At 42.8% G+C, this 24,213-nt stretch overlaps 1 protein-coding gene across 1 annotated transcript in view; it reads left to right on the plus strand.

Annotated features, from left to right (window-relative positions):
• Nucleotides 1-24,213, plus strand: part of LOC309559464 (cytochrome P450 2C8-like) — a 95,686-nt gene that overhangs the window by 54,216 nt on the left and 17,257 nt on the right. The window contains exons 3-9 of the mRNA XM_082262736.1: nt 615-777; nt 3,676-3,825; nt 5,823-5,983; nt 10,235-10,411; nt 11,903-12,044; nt 17,222-17,409; nt 23,476-23,617. Of these exons, the coding sequence (XP_082118862.1) occupies nt 615-777; nt 3,676-3,825; nt 5,823-5,983; nt 10,235-10,411; nt 11,903-12,044; nt 17,222-17,409; nt 23,476-23,617 (1,123 nt within the window). The remainder of the gene's footprint in view (nt 1-614; nt 778-3,675; nt 3,826-5,822; nt 5,984-10,234; nt 10,412-11,902; nt 12,045-17,221; nt 17,410-23,475; nt 23,618-24,213) is intronic.

The following is a 24,213-nucleotide window of genomic DNA, read 5'->3' on the forward strand; positions in this document are numbered from 1 at the left end:
TCGGGGACGATAGAGATATATCCGGGAAAGTGCATATCGGCCACCGATATATCGGCCTTGCCGATAATCGGTCTATCCCTAGTAGCCACCCACACCGGAGTAAAAGGGATGTTTTTGTGTCCATGACAGTAATTAGAGGTGGGATGTCCCCTTAATTTGGGGAAATTTTCATTTACTAATGGTTAGCACTATGGAGCAGGAAGTGCAGGTACATTTTTTTTAAGTGGTGACAAGAGAGCAATAAAAAGACAGAGGCTCTCACAACCTTCTTTTACATAACAAATTAAAACGGTTTGGGCTGTTACAATTGTATTTACTTGTAAGGATATATGAGAGATGTTTGGTATCTGAATGAAATCTTATCTGGATTCTGGCATACTCCATATACTAAGCGAGTTGTAAGTGAAATGGAAGTACATGAAATTGGAGTTGCATGAAACACATCTTAATAATTCTGCTGCACATTAAACTTTATCAGAGACAAATTTACTTGAAACTGTATAATAATGGAACGGCACTCGTAAAATATTAATACACATGGAGTAGGGCAGGCTAGGCCAATTGCCATGATGATTATAGTAGAGTCATCTAATCTTATGCAATTTTTCTTGCAGTTTTCCAAGGTTTATGGAGATGTATGTACTGTTCAACTGGGGACCAGGACAATTGTCCTGCTCCATGGCTACGATACTGTGAAAGAAGCTCTAGTGGACAACGCTGATGTCTTCAGTGACAGAGGGACTATACCCACAGTGCAAATGATTTTTAAAAACTATGGTAAGTTCAAAACTGTTCTTGATGTCATTTAGAGTACAATGGCATGGAAAGAAATAATCTAGATTGCTTTACAGCTGGACTCCAGGTATACCACTAAATCTACAGACGATACACTTAAAAATGAGCTATTTTATCTGTCAAATTGTTTGTATTTATATCCACCCATGTCTTGAGACTTATTATTATTATCATTATACAGGATTTATATAGTGACAGCCGTTTGCGCAGAGCTTACAACATGAGGGCAGACAGTACAGTTACAATACAACTCAATTCAATACAGAAGGAATCAGAGGGCCCTGCTCATTAGAGCTTACAATCTAGGAGTAAGGGTCAAGTTATACAAATGGTAATAACTGTGGGGCTATGGGACCCTGCGCTTATGGTGTGTAAAGTGAAATATGTGCTTAAATCAGTGCAAAAGAATTTAAAGCTGCCAGCTGCAGTGAAAGGTTCTAGTGCTCTTTTTAGATTAAGGTTGGTGGTTGCAGCGCTGCTTTAAAATATAAGTAGTGGTAAACTTGAAAGTCAATCAATTAATAAAATTCATATACATAAGAATAATAAAGAAATTAATATAAATACATAAAAGTTCATATAAGGTCATATGAGGTGCTTCAACCAAATGTCCATATAACAATTCTCCTGAACTAAGTGGTTGGTATCAGTCATGGAATACTAGTAGGCTTTGTAGACGGTTTTGTAGGCTTTTTCCTTTTTAGCAACAATTTTCCTTTTTCCAACTGGAGAAACCATGTACAAAGCCTACTAGTATTCCATGCCTGATACCAACCACTTGGTGGTAAGTAGATAAGCAAAGGGGGCAACCCCGCATACAACACGGACCAAGCACTCAAGCACTTTATTAGTTCGGGAGAATTGTTATATGGACATTTGGTTGAAGCACCTCATATGACCTTATATGAAATTTTATGTATTTATATGAATTTCTTTATTATTCTTATGTATATGAATTTTATTAATTGATTGACTTTTAAGTTTACCACTACTTATATTTTAAAGCAGTGCTGCAACCACCAACCTTAATAACTGTGGGGGTTGATCTGATTGAGAAAATAAAAGTACAGTTGTTATGTAGGGCCATAATAGACTTTTCTGAAGAGAAGGGTTTTCAGGGATCATCTAAAAGCAAACAGAGTAGGAAACTGTCGGACAAATTTGGGTAGGGACTTCCATAGGATAGGAGCTCTGGAAAAATCCTGAAGGTGAGCATGGGAGGAGGTAACAAGGAAACTGGAGAGCAGGAGGTCTTAGGAGAAATAAAGAGAATGAGAAGGTTGGTATTTTGAGACAAGGTTAGTGATGTAGCTGGGGGCCGAGTTGTGGATGGCTTTGTAAGTTGTTAGCATTTTAAATTTAATTTGTTAAGTGAGTGGAAGCCAGTGGAGGGATTGACAGAGAGGAGAGGCAGACACTGAATGGTTGGTAAGTTGGATGACCCTGAAAGCAGCATTCATGATGAACTGAAGGGGATATTGCCTGCGCAAAAGCAATCCCATGAGGAGGAAATTGAATAGTCGGGGTGGGAGATTACCAGAGAGTCAGGAAGGGTCATATTCTGGAGGTGTTGAGGTGGCAAGATTTGGACAGTGATTGGTTGTGGGGCTGAAATGATAGTTCAGAGTCCAGCATTACACCTAGAACCTTGGCACGTGGGGACAGGCTGATAGTAGTATCGATCTTGACAGAGAAATAAGGGGAAGAGGCACGTGGGGGAGACAAAATTAGATCAGTTTTGGATAGTTTTGAGGTGGTGTGACATCCGGGCTATGTTTGTTAGTAAATTAGTGATACGTGAGGAGACTTAAGGAGTAAGCTGAGGGGTAGAGAAATAGATTTGCGTGTCATCAGAGTAGAGACTGGTTTGAAAGCCATGGGAAGCTACTACCTGACCCAGGGAGGAGGTGTAGATGGAGAATAAGAGAGGTCCAAGAACAGAACCTTGGGGGACACTGACAGAGAAAGGGAGAGGAGGAAGTAGAATTCTAAGCAATGCTAAAGGAGTGGTTGGATAAGTAGGATGAGAACCAGCAAATAGTACAGTCACGGGACCAAAGGCGTGGAGTTTTTTTGAGAAGTGGGTGGTCCACTGTTTCAAAGGTAGCAAAAAGGTCCAGGAGTAGGAGTACAGAGTAGTGTCCATTGGATTTAGCAGATCATTTGTGATTTACACAGCCTAATCCAGCTGCTCTTCCACAGCCCGGCGCTTCAGTGAGTACTGAAGGAGCAGAGCAGAGAACCGGTGACTGATAGTCACTGGCTGTCTGCTCACTGAAGACTGAGAACTGATTGATCAGTTCTCGGTCTAACAGCTGGTGGGGACAGATGTAGAATCAGACTCCACCTAGGTGGATATGTCTGTTTTTGAAATCCAGAACTTCTCTTTTAAAATACACTACCACACCTTAACAGAAAATGCAGCATGATCTATGTTTTCGTCATTAGAGGTGAATTAAAGCCCCTTTATTTTGAATGGGCTGCAATTCATCTCAATATACAAAAAATGCATGTGCTGTAGCTTCCCTAATTAGAGTGTGCATGGGTCCTTACAGGTAAAGATTATGGAAGGGATATGGCAGTGTCCTTTTCCTTGCCAAAGCCAGGTCATTGGACATCAAAAAACAGGAGGAGACTAGTTAAATAATCTCCTATCATTATGATAGTGCATTGTAGATTGCCTTCCAATCCTGCGTCTTCCCTCACTATTGGAGCGCTGCTATAGAGGGACTGCAAGAAGATGGTACCAAGTCAAATTCAGGTTACACTGCTTGCAATAAACTTACATATACTGCTAAAAATACATATAATGATATTTATTGATGAATACAGTACTGTAATAATTTGTCATTTATATCTACCTGATGTGTTTGTCTGCAGGACTTATATTCAGTAATGGGGAGCGCTGGAAAGTGTTGCGTCGTTTCTCTTTGGCCACCCTAAGAAACTTTGGAATGGGGAAAAGGAGCATTGAGGAGAGGATCCAAGAAGAGTCCCAATACCTCATAGAAGAGTTTAGGGAAAAGAAAGGTCAGTTAAAGGGAAGGTACTGTTTATTGGTTTTGTGCATATTACCTTTATTTTAATCAGAGCTTAAAGTTGAACTGAATTCCCTTTACAAAACATTGATGTAAAGTAGGCTTTTGCTGTAAATGAGACTGCATTCTTGGAATACTTGCACACTATGGCTAAAGCCCACCAAACACAAAGCCGGTTTAGTTTTGCTTTGATTAATTTTTTAAGCATGCAGAGCTACCCCCAGAGGAACCGCTGAATTCCTTTGTGATTTCTCTGCACATCACTCACCCAGCACAGCTTGAGGTATTTTAAAGAAACAATTAGGCCAATCATAGTCTAAAAGAAAATAAGATTAGTAAGTGCAATTAATAAGACAATAAAATTGCTCTGAGAGAAAGGGTAAACACATGTAGTCTTTTGACTAACAGTAATTAGCAGAACTTAACCACATTTACCTAGCAAAAGTATATAAAGACAGTCCTAACTTGCTAGAACAGTCTTAACTGGCTATTACAGGCCAGTGATTGTGAAAAAGAAACGTTGGGTCTCTTTGCTTGGGTGTGGCCAGCTATGGCAGGGTTCTGTTCAGCCAGCAGCAGCAGCCCAGTCTCTTCCCATGCTAGCTTTAAGACTGTCTTCTCTTTTCCTCTCAGCAATCTGCAGATACTTCCCCTTGATTTTGTACATCAGCTAATCCCTGTTCTTCGGGACTGATCCAGACCCAGCCAAGATGGCTGCCGCCTGCACTGGAGACACTCCGTAGACAACCATTGCAAAGTGGTCTCCTTAAAGATGGCTGCTGTGCTTCTGCATTAATGAATATTCAGTTTAACTGTGCCCACACTGCAGAGGAATAATGCAACAGCAACATAGAAAGAAGTTCCACAGCAGTTATCAGCTACAGTCCAGGATACAAGCATATTTCTTTCTTGACTGGTCAAGTAAATATTAAACTTTGCATATCAATATTATCACCACACGTGTGACTAATCGCAGGTGCAGTAGGCAGATTTCATAGCTGCTATTGGGCTAAATAGTAACTATGGAATATTTCTATGTACTATGGAATATCTGTTGTCAATCACAAGGTTGGTGAACCTGAAGAGGAACTGGTCTCTCAGAGTTCCCCAACAGGATCTGCCTACCTTGTTACAAAACTTGTTGGCTATGCGCCTGTCCGTGTGACAGGTGCAACGAGCAGGCAGTAAGCTCAGCCTTTCTAAGCTGCACTGTGGACTAAGTATCCAGTATGGACACTTCAACCTCAGTACAGGCCTCCATGCAGGGCTGCTGATAAGGCAGTACAGCCAGCCCTCCTGTATTGGGCCCGGGCCCCATCAGTTCAAAAGAGGGGCCCGCCAGGAGGACCAGGTGTACTTCCTTATTGCTGACTCTTGTGGCTCACCCTGTAGTGCAGGGGGATTGGTATCTGTACCCCCCCCCCTCCTGTGCATTTTATCAAAAAATATAATTATTAAAAATATAATTTATATATATAAATTTGATAATTTGATAAAATATAATTTGAGCCCTGTCAGGTAGGTATGGGGCCCCCTTATTTTTAACAGCAGCCCTGCCTCCATGCCAGGGACGTAACTACAGGGGTTGCAGGGGTTGCAATCGCTACCGGGCCCCATGCTCCAGGGGGCCCGGTAGCAAACCAGTGGGTGAACTTCTAGGATCTCAAAGGTCACACTTGCGACCGGGCCCTGGCATTTCACCACTGTGGGGAGGCCCCAAGATTGCAGGAAGGGGGCCCACTGCAGAACTTGTGAAAGGATCCTGATGCGGGACCATAATAAAAGGCCATGCAATGAGATTAAAGAGCCCCAGGATTAATGGGAAGAGCCCCGGGCTTGAAGGGAAGGGCCCCGGCCAGGGGTCTGGGGGGCCCTTCATGGTTTCTTGCATCGGGGCCCTGAAGGTTCTAGTTACGCCTCTGCTCCATGCAACAGTTTTATCTGTCTGTTTTTGACTTTAGCATTAAAACAATGTTGCATTGCTTTTAGGCTCACCTTGTGACCCTACTTACCCCTTGACATTGGCCGTGTCCAACATGATCTGTTCTATTGTCTTTGGCGAACGCTTCGACTATGAAGATAAGACTTTTCTCAGTCTTCTTGAATTAATAAAAGAATTATTTATGTTAGTGAACTCAGCAGCCGTGCAGGTAAGATCAGTTTGTTGACCTTTTATTATATGCACAATTGTATTCAGGATATGTCACAATACTGAGAAACCAAATCATTTTGTAGAAAAGCTCCTTTTATTATGAAAATGCAGACTTTGAACTCCAGTCAAGTGACTTTGCTCAGGCTGATCAGTCTGCTGCAGGGTACACACTATGAGAATTTCCGTACGGGGCACGTACAATTGCATACAGTGCAACAATAGCTAACTTGTGTATATGTGTTAACATGCATAGGTATAAATGAGCCCTGTCACCCTTAGATGGGGTGTGGTGGTGTTTTTTTTTTTTTTTTTTTAACTACAGAACATCTCCTTCTCTCCTCTTCTCCATATGTTCTGTGGTTTTACAGAACTAGGGACAATGCTAAGTTATAAATGTGCAGCACAGGCAGAGAGAACATGAATTTAAGAGCTCACAGAGTTTCTGGCAGGAGGATCTAAAGGTATTTTTTTTTTTTTTTTTTTTATTTCAAACAGATATAACAAATTTCATTTAACGGTGTATTTAGCAGGGTTTACATACACAAAATATGTACAATAATTATTATCATCAACATCATCAATAAAATTCTCCATAAGAGTACAAAATGTGAATAAATGCCTCCAATCCAGTTTAGCAATACCCCCAGCAAGGGTTGCTGATAACTGGTTTCCTCACTTTTGCACAGCCAAGCGACAAGCATTTTCCACTCTCACCCAGAAACAAGGAATAGTCTTTGAGTCTTTGTTTTTTGTTGTTTTATTAGGGGTAATAACTTGAATGGGGAATAGTAATTATGGGATGGCCCGCTTGACAATAATCAGGGACAACGTCCTCCCTATGTACAAGATCCTGGACTGTCCTCCTTTCTAGACACTCACAGTCCTTGATGATCAAAAGGCCTGTTAAGGACTAGGAACTCTCAGCCCCTTTAAAAAGTAGCACAGTCACAGTGTGTTGTAAGCTGCATACAGGAATATCTTAAACTCCTAGAAACTGCTTCCAGCTCCACTGCCTGCAGGAAATACCAGCACACCTGGCTGCGTGTCCACCTGGCTGCTCCAACGATCTCCCAGGTCACGGGATAGGAAAAGAGAAGCACAGCTCTGTCCTCCTGAAAGGCTTGCTACATGTGGAAATCTCTCCTCTTGTTAATCATTGGGTGTGCTAATATACTCACACTGTCCTTTCTTCCTGCAGCACCTTAGGCAAGATTCCTTTCAAATCGCACTGCTGTCAGGATCTTCCCAAGCCAGCTCGAGCCAAGCTTGGAGGCAGAGCCCCCCCCCCCCCAGACCCAGACTATACCCTCCAAGGCCAATGACCGTCTCCTCATCCTCATCGCTCCATCTTCCACCAAACACCCCTGCTGGTATGGCTCTACCCTATTTTTGCCAGGCCCTGTGCCTGGGGATTGGCCAAGTTCCCCCAAGTATTCAGATCAGTCCTCCTTGCCTCCACTCACTAATTTCTAGACATTTCTCCAAACTTCCAGATACAGGGGGAGGTACCAGAGGCCTGCCTCTTGAGTCATACACAACAATATCTCTCCTGCGCTCAAGTGGTATGCGGGAAGGTGAATCTTCTAGGCGGTTTTATGACACAAATGAAGTGGTCTTGCTGCCCCCCTCAGGACCAAGGGTATCCAAAAGGCACTACAATAAAACAACAAGAGAAGGGTGCACCGACCTTGTGCATTACCACTTAAAAGTTTATTAAAATCAAAGAAGGGTAGTGTACAATATACTCACAAACGTAGCATATGAACAAGCATATAGGAAATGGGCACCGCTCGCTTCCAGGACACTTCTCTACTGCTGGATAGCGTGATGGCGTCTTCAAAACCTGATGTGGTTTACGCGTTTCGAGGGAGGACCCTCTTCCTCAGAGCCAAAATCGCCACACAAAACGCGTAAGCCACTTCAGGTTTTGAGGACGCCATCACGCTATCCAGCAGTAGAGAAGTGTCCTGGAAGCGAGCGGTGCCCATTTCCTATATGCTTGTTCATATACTACGTTTGTGAGTATATTGTACGCTACCCTTCTTTGATTTTAATAAACTTTTAAGTGGTAATGCACAAGGTCGGTGCGCCCTTCTCTTGTTGTTTTCTTGAGTCCTACAGCCTGACCTGCATTGAACCCTGACTCATTTCAGACTCACAAGCTAGCCATCAGTCATAACATAAATTTGCCTGCACTAATCTAGTAGCACACTAGAGGGTGCTACACCAGTACTAGTGAGGCCTTGAGCACAGCAGTGTCCATTGATTGATTGTAGGCAGGTGCAATTTAACTTCCATTCTGCTTGTGGCAATGTGGTGCTGGACACTGTACAGATGGAGTGGAGACTAGGAGAAATGTTGTTTCTCTGCAGTCTCCATATGTGTTATCGGAGGAGTGATGGTCTGATTGGACACAGCAACCCTGAATGACCTTGGTGGTCATCTTTTTGGGAAGTACTAATAGCAATTCCCCAAAGTGGTTGAAATGGCTAGAGTAGGGAGAGGAACCATGTTTGCCAGGGTCCCAGGGACAGTGAATTAACCTTAGGAATAGGTTCCTGTTCAAAGGGAAAAATTGGAGGCCCTGCTGTATGCTCTGCTATCCACCGGTCCCTGGACTTACTGCACAGGACCTGTTCAACTTTCTCAAGAGCCACTTGTGCCGCCACTCTGCCAGTCAGCTGTCTTGCAGGTGTTGCCCCGGTAATGTAGGCAGCACCTGTGTTACATTGTATAGTGTGAAAAAGATACAGTGTGCCACCAGCATTACTGTAATTTCCACTATCCGCATTACTGCACCTGTACTGGCAGTGTCACTGAGATTGATACAGGAGTTTATGAATCTGTTACCTCAAGTGTTCTGCCACAGTTACTACAGCCATTATACTGGTCCTAATCCAAAAAGAAACAAGAGCGCCAGGTCAGAACAAGAAGTATTAAAAACAGTGTTTATTGCTGAGCACTTACATAAAAGCAGGCCAAGATCAGTGTGATGGCAGGCAATGGCAAAAACGTGAAATCCCCAAATATTGATGGACTGGAGGGTGACGTGGGACCCCGGATACCAGCACCAAATGTGCTGCTGAAGACCAGAGCGGAGAGCGTAGTGGCACAGGGTGAAGTGTCCGTCCGCACCTCCCCCAGGCATCAGCAACGCGACGCTGGAAGCCGGTGATGATGTCACCTCCCACTGCTGGTTTCTCCACAGATACCGGCGAGGGACAAGAAGCAAGCAGTGGAGAGGGCAGGCCCCAATGTCGTTTCCGAGGATCAACCTCCTTTGTCCGGAGCCTGACGAAAGGAGTTTGATCCTCCGAAATGACGTTGCAGCCCGCCCCCTCTACTGCTTGCTTCTTGTCCCTCGCCGGCATCCGTGGAGGAACAAGCAGTGGGAGGTGATGTCATCACCGGCTTCCGGCGCCGATGCCTGGAGGAGGTGCGGATGGACACTGCACCCTGTGCCACTACCCTCTCTGTTCTGGTCTTCAGCAGCACATTCGGTGCTGGTATCCGGAACCGCGTCACCCTCCAGTCCATCAACGTTTGGGGATTTCATGTCTTTGCCATTCCCTGCCATCACACTGATCTTGGCCTGCTTTTATGTAAGTGCTCAGCAATAAACACTGTTTTTAATACTTCTTGTTCTGGTGCCCTTGTTTCTTTTTGTACATATGTTTGGAGGGATCCCTCACCTCGCATAGGAGCTTCTGGTCGCCCACCCCATCTGTCCTGTGGATATCATCTTCCATCATTTTCACCAGAGACTTTGCATCTCATCTTGCCCTGGACAATTTTTCATCTTGGCAACATGTCCATGTACAGATTCAGGATTTGAGATAACTATACATGTTTTTCTATTTGCCATTCATTTATTTGTACTGTCCCTTTATGGTACCATTGAATTTATTATATGCGGCAGTGAGCACCGACCTAGGCCGGTGTAGTTGTGTTTGTATTCGTACTGGTCCTAAAGATTGCTGCTTGCCTTGCTATCTGTCTTACGTACAACTCCATTTAATAACTGTTCAACAACCTTTTTTCTGGGCTTTGCGTGTCTTTCCTTCATCTTGGGTACCAACCTCCTGCCCTGCCCACAATTATATATTTTAGTCTAGGCTAAGTGAAGCTTTTAGAGAGGGGTGTTTTCTATATATTTTCTAAACAACATTTCCTCGAGTTTCCATATGTACTGTTTGTAGGCCAGTGTCATCCTATTCTAATGTGTTTTTGTTTGGTTTTCCTCTTACAGTTGCTCAATAGTTTCCCAAGTGTTTTCCGTCACCTCCCTGGACCACATCAGAAAATTTTCCAGAACCTTGGCAAGATAAAAGCCTTTGTTTTGGAGAAAGTGAAAGAACATGAGAAGACTTTGGACAAAGACTGTCCCAGGGATTATATAGATTGCTTCCTTATAAAGATGGAAGAGGTAATTTACAAAGTAATATTACAAATTCAGTCTCTGAAAGAAAAGGTAATTATATCTGGGCCAATATATAAAAGTCTGTATGCAGCGCTACAAGGGGTTAGTTGCAGTTCATATTCTATGATGAAAAGAAGGAAGATGGAACCCTCCACCAGCTTCAGTGTGAGTTGACAACACACCACAGTGACCATCCAATCTCCTTAGAAGAAGAGGGGCAAATCAAGCAACTCCCATCAACAGGTGGATGGCTCCACACTAATAACACCAAGGCTGGAAAGGTTTGCCGCAATCTTCCTTTACCACACAGGACTCCAATGAGGATATCCAATACTTGGGACCACTATGTTTGCTCATCCATTCATAGTTGTGGTGTCCCCATAATAAAAGGAAGCAATACATTGTGAAGCCCATAAAAAAAACTTTATTGCAATTGTACTTACAAAATGATGATAAAAATGAGCATCAATGAGTTAAATGCTGCGGCTCATAGCGTGTTTTTGTCTCAAGGGAACTGCTAATGCGTTTCATCCAATAGGACATCGTCCGAGGCAATATCTGGGCCATTTCAAAGGTTATCCAAAAATTAACATTAAACCGTAAAGATAGATACACACCCATAGCTTTTATGAAAGTTGATTCCTAATGTGGTGCAAAATAAAAATAAAATATACGCTGTAATAAATTGCAGTTTAACCCCTTCCTACCCAGCCCTGGCATCCCTATAAATAGGTCTTTATGTCTAAGGGGTGAGATGGACTTACCAATCACATCACCGCTGGGATTGGCTGTCACAGTGGTCATATGATAGTGAGCCTGTCCCACCAGCTCCCAATCATAACAAGAGCCTGAGGACTGTCTATGACACCCAGGTCACTGTGCTGGCAACATGCCCTCAGCGCAGAAACCTCAGCCATCTGTTGACAGTAAAGTCCACCCTCTTTGCTGCTGCACATATGCATTTTATGGGAGGCACAAGGTTAAATGTTATGGCTGCATTGTTTTTTTTTTTTTATTATTATTATTTTTTGCCTGGTGATCTGGCCCATACCCCCTTTTCTATCTTAGGGTGTCTCTACTCTGGATAGAGAAGCAACAGAGCCACCTTTGGACAGCAGCATTGTCAACAGGTGGAGAGGGTAGCGTTAGATACACTAGCAAATTTATATGGACTTGGAAAAAAAAACAGACTTACTGGCCGAATCAATGGGTGAAAATAAGGGAAAAAAAAACGAAAAGGGGGAAAAAAATGTTTGCACCACTACATTTAAGGACTAGTAAGCTGCAATATATAGAATTTTTGCTTTTTCCACTTTAAGTGGACCTTTTTTTAGTATTTTACTACAATACCTCGTTGCAATACATTTTAACATCTTATAATTTCTAAAACCAAAAAACAAAAGTCTGGAATGGCTCACAACGGTCTATATAGTACTGCTATATAAAAAGTCAATCAAGTCCTATGTATTTATTTCATTATATTGTTTTTAATCACAGGAGAAGAATAACCCCAAGACAGAATTCCACTTACAGAACCTATTTGTTTCTGTGATGAATCTTTTCTTTGCTGGGACAGAAACTACAAGCAACACTTTAAAACGCAGTTTAACAATTCTGAGCAAGTACCAGGATGTATTAGGTAAATATAGAGCATGACAATTATTTATTGCACACAGACATTTTCTCAGATGGTAAAGAGACTACTTTTAGCAAGAACTTTTTAAAGCATCCATTTTTTCAGACTTCTTAATTTCTAATAGACAAAATGAAATGCATAAAAACATCATCAATATATCTTATTTGAAACACCTCTATGATAATGAATATCTTTAAACAGGGGTTGCTATGAAAATATAACTGGCTCCTTTGCAACGTGATGTTTCTAGAGTAAATTTGAAAAAAAAAAAATAAAAAAATTAAACAAATTGTTTTGAAGTAAATTCCACAAAAAAAAAAAAAAAAAACTTTTAGGTAATCTCTATTTTTTTTTTTTTGTAAACATGTTAAAATGCAGATGTTTGGCATAAATAATACTTCAATTATACACTAACATCTCTTTAATGCATACACACTTCTTATCATCCTCAGCCTTTTTGTAAAGTATACAACAGGAGTAACCAACCTACAGTTCAGGGCCACATGCGGCCCAAGACATCTATGAATGCAGAGCAACACAAATCCGTAAATTTATTCACAAATGTTTATTTTTTTAATTTTTTTGTATAGTACGTTCTCACATAACGAACAAACGAAAAAAAGAAAATTTTGACAGTGTCTCTTTACTTGACTTTTATAAGCCTTACTTATGTCATTTGTTTTCAGCAGCACCTATATTTTGTGAGCAACTATTCAAGGATGAAGCACACAAAGGGCAAAATTAGAACCAAAATATCTTATGAGCATCTTTAAAATTGAGAATTGCTACTGCATCAATCCAACCAGCTATTGATGCGTTAGTTTATTTTAAAAAAAGTGTCAAATATTGTACTAGCTTTATGTTGCCCTCTTTTACTTTTATAATAAAACATAATTATTACTCAGATAGGTACATTATCTCTACCCGTGATCGTTAACTTGTGATCTGTCCCACTTTTTCTGCTCATCAGCTATCCTTATTGTTAGTGTACTTTATGTGTGGCCCAAGAAAATTCCTCTTCTTCCAATGTGGCCTAGGATGGTCAAAAGGTTGGACATCCCTGGTCTAGAAGATGAGATTGTGTCATGTAAATGGTCATAAGATCCTAAATCATACATTTTCTGAAAACACAAAACTGATAGAATAAAAAGATGATGCTGCTGATTTTGTAGGTCCTGTAAACCCATTCAAACCCAGCACAACATTGCTTACAAAATGTCTGTTAAATCTAAAAAAATATAACTATGTTGAGTTAGTACATAATAATTGTACACTTTGAACTGTGCCTTTTTTGGTGGAGTGGGTGCTGGCACAGTGCTGGCAAGGGAGGGGTGCTTACAGAAACATTGGAGACTGGTGCTGATTCAGATGTCCTTTTAGTCAGGGGGATTGTTGGGGTGAGCTTCTGGGCCTGAGATTACAGTGTCTATGTAGGCTGCAACAGAAGCGGGCAGTGGAGAGGTAGTGTGAACTGGCATGGAATGATAAGGTCATGTATCATTGCAACACAGAGAGGCCACTTTGGATTCACCTCCCACTGGGCAGGGCTTTTTTTTTCAGTGGAAATGTGGTGGGGGGGGGGGGGCGCTGTTCTGGCACCTCCAGCACTGAATGTATGTAATGGCAAGGCTAGATGGGGTGTGCTGGAGGGTCTATTGTTGCTGGCTGCTGGGGGATCTATTGTTGCTGGTGGGAATCTATTTTTGTATGGGAGTTTATCATTACTTGGTAGGTCTATTGTTGCTGGTGGGGGTATTATGTTTGCTAGGGGGTCAAGTGTTGCTAGGAGGGATCTACTGTTATGGGAGAAGACTATTGTTGCAGTATTCTGGATCTGTTGTTGCTGCTGGGGTGCTATTTTGTTGTGGGGAGTCTATTGTTGCTGGTGGGGGATATTATGCTGTTGGGACGGTGCTCAGAGGTAGGTAGGGGGTGGAACCAAGGGACGTTGCTCAGAGGTGGGGTAGAGTGTGGAACCAAGGGAAGGTGCTCAGAGGTGGGTCAGGGGTAGATCCAAGGGACAGTGCTCAGAGGTGTGTAGGGGTGGGACCAAAGGACAGTGCTCAGAGGTGAGTCGGGGGTGGAACCAAGGGATGGTGTTCAGTGGTGGGTAGGGGGTGGAACCAAGAGACAGTGCTCAGTGGGTAGGGGTGGAACCAAGGGATGGCACTCAGAAGTGGGTAGGAAATGGAACCAAGGGATGTCGTTTAAAGATGGGTAGGGGGTAGAGACAAAGGGTGGCTCAGAAGAGGGGGGGAATTCCTGTACCTATTCTCTGAGGAAAAAAAGCCCTGCCACTGGGTATGACTGTTGTGGATAGTACTGGTCTACATTAACACTGTACCCAAATAAAATTGATATCTTTTTTCCCCGCAAATAGAGCTTTTTTTTTTGTGTGGTATTTCATCACTTTTTTTTTTTTTTTTTTTTTTTTTTTTTTTTCACTTTCTGCTATAAAACATTCCCCAAAAAAAAATTTAAAAATCAAATGTTTTCATCATTTTAGGCCAATTTGCATTCTGCTACATATTTTTGGTAAAAAAAAAAAAATCCCAATAAGCGTATTTTGATTGGTTTGCGCAAAAGTTATCTCATCTACAAACTAGGGTAAAGATTTATATTTGTCATGTTTTATTTATTTTTATTTATTTTTACCAGTAGTGGCGGCGATCAGTGATTTTTAGCAAGACTGCGACATTTAGGCGGACAGATCAGACCTCTAACTGACATTTTTGGGGGGACCAGTGACATTACTAATCAGTACTAAACATATGCACTGTTACTGTAATAATGACACTGGCAGGGAAGGGGTTAACCCAGGTGCAATCAAAGGGTTAAATGTATGCCTTGGGGGTGTTTTCTAACTGTGAGGGGGATGGGCTTGTGGAATCAACCCAGAGACCTGTGTTCTGAAATTGGAGGAACACAGGTGCTCTGTATTGATACCAGAGAGAACAGTCTGCTGCGTTTACAACAGCAGACCGCCCTTCTCTCTCCACGGTGAGCGATCGCAGGTGCCCAGCAACAATCGCAGCCACCAGCCCTGTGAATCAGCTTCCCTGCTGGCGGGTGGTCAGCAAGCGTTTAATATGTAGATGCTACCGTGTATGCATAATAGCAACATAATGTTATAGAAGAACAATCGGCTCCAAGCAAAGGAAATATTCCCTTACTAATAACTTATTTGTGGAGCCACACGCTCTAGTAAAGAGAGCTGCAAATAATATCTTAGCATTGGGACTGTGCCGGGAACTGATTGCTGGCATGTGTGGGGATCACTGGAGGTTATAGGAGATTAGTGGCAATGTTACTTAATGCTAGGTCTGGGTCCTGCTTCCTATGTATGTGCAGTACAACCTCCTAGAATACTATGGGGCCAGGAAACAGAATACATTTCCTTGACCAATAGAAGTTTTACTGCACATGTACAGGGAACGGGAAGTGGAAGACACACGGGCCACAGGTAGACAATGCTAGAACTGTGTACGTTTACAGTGGAGGAGAGTGAGGTTGGGTTACATAAGCAAATTGGGAGAAGGAGCAAGGGTCAGGACATATTTGAAAAATGTTGTTTGAAAGTTTTTGTCCTTCAATGTCTTGCATGATGATTCTTTTATCAAAAAATGTTTTGAACTCTAAACTGCTTTATAACATATTTGCTAAGATATCAAACATGTAATATATCTACTATGTAATACATTTTAAAATATGGAAAGCACATGCTGCCTTCCATTTTAGGGAGCGCTCTTGTAGCACTATCCCCATAGGGGTGGCAAATAATTGAGTTCCCCCATTGCTACACAGCAAGGCAAGTAGCATTTTTCAGCGTGCATCCAGAGACCGATAACAGTCTTTAAACTTTTTTTTTTTTTGTTTTATTAAAGAGGTTGTAAACCCCCCCCAAAAAAATAAACCCTGTAAGACTAAGGCATAATGAGCTAGTATGCATCGCACCGCTGCTCCTCCCCTGGCCCGACTCCCGCTGTGAATGAAAACAGCGGGAGCGAGCCTCCGGCGGCGCGCAAGCGCCGCCCAGAAGGGGGAGTGTCTGACGACGTTAATACTACGTCGTCAGACGATAACGAGCCACTCTGCCGCAGTAGTATTACTGTGAGCGGTTCTAAAGTGGTTAAAGGTAGCCATTTCACGAAGAATGGGCTGCCAATGCGTGACAATAGAAAAAAAAGATCTGCACCCTTTTCACATGCAACTCACCACAATGCAAGGCTTTTACATTGTGGCGTTCTGCAGTGTGTGTTAGTTGGCATCTCCTGTACTTTTGCATTGGAATGCCAATATATATGCAGAAACTGCACCATCCTGCTGGCTAGCAACTGCCACTAAATATCCCATTGATGTCTTCACATGTGACCTTTAATGGGACATGTAGAGAGGAGCAGCTGATCTGGGGTTTCTGCTCACTTTCTCCTCCCTCTGAAGACCTCACCTACTCCTCAGTGCAGCCTGCAGAGGCCAAACTGTCCTCCAGCCTCTGAAGGCCCTGTGCACATTGTGTATGTTTCTGGATAAAGGAGGTGCACACTTCTGGGCTGAGAGGAAAATGGAAGCCAAACCCTGAGATGCCTTTTACCTCTATTATTACGTAACCCTTGCAATGCACCTCCAGTTCTTCATCCTGTATTCCTATTTTACAAATAATGTATTATTTTTTAACTCTTTTTTTTTTTTTTTATATTAACTTTCATATGATTGAATTGGATAGGTGATAGATACTCTTTATAGAGACTACAAGGATCTTTTATCCCCTGTCCTCTACCCAGGCATATGGAGCATAAACAGTGCTTGATGTGCTTGTTTCCCCGAAGTTTGATATATTTAAAGCCAGAAGGGTTCATGGCATATAAATCCACAGGTTACAATAAAAAATCTCCAGCCTTTCCACACACTACCTAATGTTTTTTTTTTTTCTTCTCTGTGTATTCATTGTATGAATCCAAAAAAAACAATATCCCCAGCATACCATATTCAAAAATCCAAACTGTAAATGCTTTCATTATGCATAAACAGCAATAGTTGAAGACCAGTGAGAGCCTCCTCCTCAGGTATAGTCACTAGTGCCCTAAAGCTACATTTCTTTATCAGTTTTGTTCCCCTAATATGTGTTATTAGTATAATTGTATTTTTTTTATTCCCATATAACTATGAATGTGTATTCTCAGTAAAGGCCCAGAAAGAAGTTGATCGTGTGATTGGTCAGAACCGCTATCCCTCTATGGAAGATCGGAGCAAGATGCCATATATGGACGCTGTCATCCATGAGATACAGAGAATTTCAGACATTGTGCCCTTAGGACTTCCCCATGCAACAGCTCAAACCACCGTCTTTAGAGGTTACACCATCCCAAAGGTGAGCAGAATTATTCCTGACCTTTTCAATATTCTCTCCTCCTTTCTGTGATCCTGGCAATCCATCTCATAGAAATGTTAGGGCACTTCCAAACAAAACACAGTATAGAAATGGGAAAAAAAATGCTTTATTGTGTATTACATTGTAGTACATTAAACCAATTGTTAATCGTCCCTGCTTTAGAGGAGCTTCTAGTGTTCCCATAAGTATTCACACAGAGTGGCCAATGAAGCTAAATGGTATTTAAGGTGAATCTATATCAAGCCAATTTTGGATGATAAAACAACAGACATTTTGAACCTTGTCCAACGTTTTCAATTGCACAATCATTGAGGAACAACTCTACCTGTTACTAAATCCTACTCCCATTACATCAATAACGTAATCAGAAGCAGAAGTAGGCAATCTATGCCTGTTTAGCCAGGTGTGCTAGTGGTTACAACATTTCTTTCCCTCTTTGGAAGCTTAATACCTTGTGCCATGGGCAGGGTGCAATGTTGAGATGTGGTGGCCTTTTTGGGGAAGACCATAAACAATGCTCGGCTGTGGAATGTCTTCTATTCTGGGTTGTTCAATTTGGGTGAACCAATATGTGTACTGAATGAGCTTTGCATGGTAGAGAGAGACTCAAGGGAATGGGAGGGAAGAAAACACACATGGAGAAGACTGGTGACTGCAGGAGATGTCTGACTGACTGCTGGAGATGATGAGAGCTTTAAAAAAGTGTAAATTTCCGCTCACATTAGAGCACTATCTTGCTCTAAGTATCAGGACTTGTTGTCTGTGAAATCCAAAATTAGTACTTAAACACTCACAGGCTGTAGGAGAACCACATTTAAAAGAGTGTAGGTGGGTATGGCCACGCATTTCTAGACAGACCACCCCTTTCTCAAGCTCCTGTCTCTGTGGCATGAGAAAGGGGTGATCTTCTATGAAATGTGTAGCCATAACCACCCACACTCTTTCCATGTGTGTCCCTGGGTGATTCTCCTACAGCCTCTGAGCATGCCAGTACCAACTTCTGATTTCACAGTCTACCAGTCCTAATACCTGAAGACAATAACTGAAGCCAAATGGGGCTCTGCTGGTCATCTGGGACTGTCCTGATGAAAAAAAAGAAATCTTTCACATCTCTACTAAATCAGCATATTGTTTTTCTACTTTATTAAAGCTCTCATCATCACTAACATTGTTCTGTGCCCACTACTTGTGCTTTACTTACCTGCCAGCTAGATTTACCCAAGATCTGTATTATAGAACTGCAGCCAATTTGTAATGTTACCTCTGATTACATTTAAAGTGGTTGTAAAGACTATACATTTTATTACCTTTAAAGCGGAGTTCCACCCTAAAAACCTTCTTTCCACCGACCGCTTGCTTTAACCACTTGCCGACCGCCGCACGACTATCTACGGCGGCGGTCAGCCCCTCACAGGCAAAGTGACGTAGGTCTACGTCGCTCGCCTGTGAGGGTTTAGGGAGCGAGCGCGCGCCGCCGGAGGCGCGCTCCCGCTCCCGCGTGGTCACGGACCCCCCCGCGCGTGTGACCGGCGGACCCGATCGCCGCCGGCCTCTCTGCGATCGGCGGGGGAGAGGGAGAAAGTCAGGCAGCTTGTGTAAACAAGCTGCCTGTCATTCTCCTCTCTGTATGAGAGATGATCACATGGATCTACTATGTAGATCCATTGATCACTCTGCATACAGTTGAAGCCACAGCCAATCACAGTTAGAATCACGCCCCTAGGGACACACACAGCCCCTCCCTCTCAAATAAAGTTAACCCCCTCACTACCAGTGTATTTTTACAGTAACAGTGCATATATATAGCACTGATTACTGTAGAAATGTCACTGGTAACCCCAAAAGTGTCACAAATGTCAGTCAAGGGTCCGATCTGTCCGCCGCAATGTCGCAGTACCGCAAAAAAAATCGCAGATCGCCGCCATTACGCGTTAAAAAAAAAAACAACAAAAATGACAAAAATCTTTCCCTTTGTTAGTAAACGCAATAACTTTTGCGCAAACCAATCAAAATACGCTTTTTGCGATTTTTTTACCAAACATATGTAGCAGAAAACAAATTGGCCGAAAATATTAAAAAATTTTGATTTTTACATTTTTTTTGGGGGAATTTCATATAAAAAAAAGGGAAAAATATTGCTATTTTTGCAAAATTTACGCTCTTTTTTTGTTTATAGCGCGTGATCAAAAAATCGCACAGGTGATCAAATACTGCCAAAAGAAAGCTCTGTTTGTGGGAAAAAAAGGACGCCAAATTCGTTTAGGTACAGCATCGCACGACCGCGCAATTGTCCGTTAAAGTCACGCAGTGCCGAATCGCAAAATACCCTCTGGTCGTTTAGCAGCCAAATCCTCCGGGGCTTAAGTGGTTAAAAAAACCTGAAATAGAATTGGATAATTACATTTTTTTTTTTTGTTTCACTTACCTTGTTTTTAATGAAAATATACTTGCCTTCCTTTCTCTTCCTCCCTCTGCGGACACGGCACACGACATCACTTCCTCCTTGCATTGACTCCTGGGAGATGAGCGTCATCGATCCCAGGAGTCAATGTGCCTGCACCGGAGTCACTCGTCACTTCCGGTGCAGGCGCGTAATTTCCTGCTGAACAGCTTCTGGGCATGCCCAGAAGCTGTTCAGGGATGACGTGCCTGCCCCGAAAGTGACGAGCAGGGCATTCTGGGACTCCGACGTGACCAAAGAGAACACGAAAAGGAACACTCCGGCTTCAGCTGCCCACACCTGAGATGGCAGCGCTGGACAAGACATTTTCAAGGTAAGTATTTCTTCAGGTAAGTGAAACAGGGGTAAGTTCAGAGGCTATCGTGAACAAATGATAAGGAACAGCCTCAGCCTATATGTCTCCACCTAACACCCTCTTTACTGTTACCTAAAGTGTTACTGAACCTGTCTCTGCCAGAGATATTACACCTGTGTAAGACAAAGCTGCCAGTGGTTACTTCTGTGCTCTGCAAGTTAAAATGTTGTTTTTGGTACTACAGTAAACTAAATACAATACCGTTCCCTGCCTTGGACTTGGAGTGTGTTGTTTCTTCACCCTGGGTGCCATACACCTAGCCCTGCCCACAACTACATTACTTAGCATGCTACATTTACCATGAAAATACATATCTGATGACAGGTTCACTTTCACTGAAATGTTTTCTAATACTTGTGGAAATAACAATGCAGTATACAGCACAGTGATGTGCCCAACCCTGATGGAATCAATCTGAGTTAAAGCTAAAGTTTAGCACAAAAAAAAACAACTGTCCTACCATTTACCTGTAATAAAATATGCCCCACACTGTGCAAGCAGCTGGATCCTGGAGAAATCTTCTGTGCAGGGATGCCCTGTCCTCTTTCTATCTCAGATCTTCTAGCACTGCAATGGTGAACAGCTATACAGATGGTCTCATGGGGATGTTCCTCCTCCACTGATTAAACCACTGTAATGTGATCAGGGCTGGTGCTATACCATTTTGTGCCCTACAAACAGTAGAAAATATTAAAACAGCCTGTAGCTTTAGATCTCCTGATATCTGTGATGTTTCTCTGGACACTGGACTTTGTGCCATGCCCATAAGAGTTCTGGCAGTGTGTCACACTGGGAATACCTTGGTCTTTGTATGTCCTGAGTGCAGAGCCCCGACATCAGCGCTTACATCCTGGCCCTGTTGTGGGAAGTGCCGGGCCTTCCTCTTTGAGGTGCTCCCAGTCATGGAGGCTCCATGTGACTACCTGGTATCCTGCTTTTTTGCCTGAGAGGGGGTGCTATCAACCCCTTGGAGACCTGGCCCCCTCCTTACATAGAGTCCGAGAAAGAGGAAGGGGAGGAGACCAGCAGTGCCCCGGAGACCCCCCCCCCCCACCCAATGCCCACCATCCTACCTGCCTCCAGGACAGAGGCAGAGCCGCCATCCCATGCAGTTGTCGTATCTCCAGCGACAGGTAAACAGGGACGTTAGGGAACTCTATGGACTTGAGTTCCCCTATGTCCTGGAAGCTTTGTTTCGTAGCTTAGAGGCACAGTGGCAGTAGAGTTATGAGACTGCTGTCTGGGACCATTTACAGGTGCCCAAACACCATCAGGTGCTTGTGGAAGGGACATCCACCTGTAAAAAGTTCCACCAAGTATATCGGTAGTGGAACTATGGACACCAATTTACATGGACAAGGTGGTAGTGGCCTATCCCAATTCCGCGGACATTCATTAGTAGGTAGTTAGGCAGGTCCCGGGTATAGAGGGGTGGAGAGAGTACCCCAAATACTATATCTAATTTTCCCTGCAAAACTCTTTGATTCTGTTGTTTGTTTTATCAGCATGCACTTTCATTACTGCATATTTTGTATGTGATTTGTTCCTATTGGGGTTTCGGCCTCAATAGGAACAAATAACATACACAATATGCCAGTAGATGTTGTGGAGGTGTGCACAACAGCAGTGAACAGCAGGATGCAGCCTTACAGTGGACTGTGTGGAGAAGCAAGTGGAGTGTCAGAAAGCTGGCGGAGAGTAGGAAAATTAGTAGCCGTGGCTGCTCTCTAGGTGGTAGTGCGCCCTAGGCGACTGCCTAGTTCGCCTAGTGGTAGCACCGGCCCTGAATGTGATCTGTGATTGAGGAAGGTCAGATCAGTCCCAGAATTCTCTCCCCTATTCACATGCAGAACCCTCCTATATAGGTACATTTGTTCTGGCTCGCTGTATCCAGTGGAGGTGCATTTGTTGTTAGGCAAATTTTGTTTTGGCTCACTGTAATCAGTGTGGCTGTTTGTGATTGTCTAGGTCTGTTCTGTATTTCACAGGCTGCAGGTTTGATTACTCCTCCTGCCTTCTAGAACCTACTTCATGGTCCTGGAACATAGGTGTGAAATAAGGCAAATGAGCAGCATGAATATTTTTACTGTCTCAGGCAATCCCTGTGGGAAGATTGCAGATAGATGCTGGAAACTGTATAAATAGTTTAAGACCTGGAACAGTCCTGGGGGGGAGTTGATTGCTTATGTGTTTGCTGATCATGGTGGTCCCAGCTGGGCAAGCTGGGGGGCCAGGTTCTGCTGGGAGTTGCTGATGCTAACTGAGGTAGTCTGTCGTCTGTAAATCTAGTCTGGTATCACAGGGAGAAAGTTTCTGGAAGGCATTGGAGGGAGGCAGTGAATCATCTAAAAAAGACATTTGTGAGTACAGATAGTTGGGAGAGATCTTACAGACTCTGTGCTGTTGCCATCCCTCTGGCGCTAGAGTCAGTTGTGTGTTCCAGGGGACAAAGTGTCCAGTATCCTGAAGAGCTCAGTCTAGCAGAGTCTTAGCAAAAAGACTTTGCTTGGGTTGTCCACAGATTGATCTCCTCAAGCTACTGCTACTACACTTTCTCAATTTCTTAACATGTGTAAGGACTTGGCTTGTAGTTCTACAGAAGAGAATGTGTCCCTCAATTTGTTCTGGAGTATCCCACTAAAAACCCCACCCCCATCCAAATTCCCAAAAAAAAAAAAAAAAAAACCTACTAAAAAGAATACTCCTGGACTGGTTATTAAACCAAAGAGTAACTGTGACCATGAGCCTGGCTACAAAGCAAATACTGGGAAAGGGACACTAAACATCTTCTAAGTGGCTACTACGGGAGTAGCGCTACACACATATCTTGTTACCAGCAGTAGAATCAATAATAAAATAACTTTTCTCAATGGAGGAGGAAGGAGGGGGTATGCCCCCATGGTACCATCTGTACTGCTGTTCTGCCTGATGCTGTTAACCATTGCAGTGCCAGAAGTTCAGAGCCAGGAAAAAGACGGGGTATCCTTGCACAGAAGATTTCTCCATTATCCAGCTGCCTGCACAACGTGGGACATTCTTCATCACAGGTAAGCGTAGTAACTAATGCTATAGGGTTTCTTTTAGTCAAACCTCAGCATTAAATCTTTATCAAATTTGTAATGAACTTTGAATTCTAGTTGGCTAATGAGGCTTTTTGAAAATTCCTTTTTTTGCTTTTAATAAAATAAATGCCTGCATTGACTATCGCTTATTTGTTTTTTCTTATTAGGGAACTGACGTATTTCCCCTTCTGACATCTGTCTTGAAAGATCCAAAGTACTTTCCGAACCCTCATACATTTGACCCGGGTCACTTCCTGGATGAGAAGGGCAGTTTCAGGAAAAAAGACGCTGCCATGCCATTTTCTATGGGTAACACAATTTATTTTGATTATATAAGATTCAAATTTTGAAAAAAAAAAAAGATTCAAAAGTGTATTGCACAGAGCACAAATTCTGATCTAGAAACCAATACAGAGGAAAATGTTCTTTATATAGGTCTATAACTGCCAGAGGGAAATGTATAGGAATGCTTAAAGCAGAACTCCAAGAATTCTATTGTCTTTCAGACTTGCATTGATCCAGCTTGGCTCAATATAAGTATCCATATCAGATTCCCAGAGGACACCCGAGGATGAAATCACTGTAGTAGTCCATACTACAATTTACAATTACAATACAATGATAGCCATGATCAAAGTTCTGCTCCAGCAGCTTTCCCTCTACACAGTGACCACAGTGGGCATTCGTCCAGCACCGCTGCTTCTCAGAGAGTGCCTTATATTCATTTTCAGTGAATGCAAGATGCAAGGCGTTCTCTGGTTAGTCAAGGTGGGGATTATATGACTTCATCCACCCCTCCTCTTCACCTCATCCAATCAGAGAACCATTAGAATATTTTCCCCTCTATTCCTGTCTGGGATTTTCTTTCACTTTAACACTTGGTGATAACAGTCACCCTAATGGGG

This window comes from Pelophylax lessonae (genome assembly GCF_965119305.1).
Source record: "Pelophylax lessonae genome assembly, chromosome: 7".
NCBI classification, from domain to species: domain Eukaryota; kingdom Metazoa; phylum Chordata; class Amphibia; order Anura; family Ranidae; genus Pelophylax; species Pelophylax lessonae.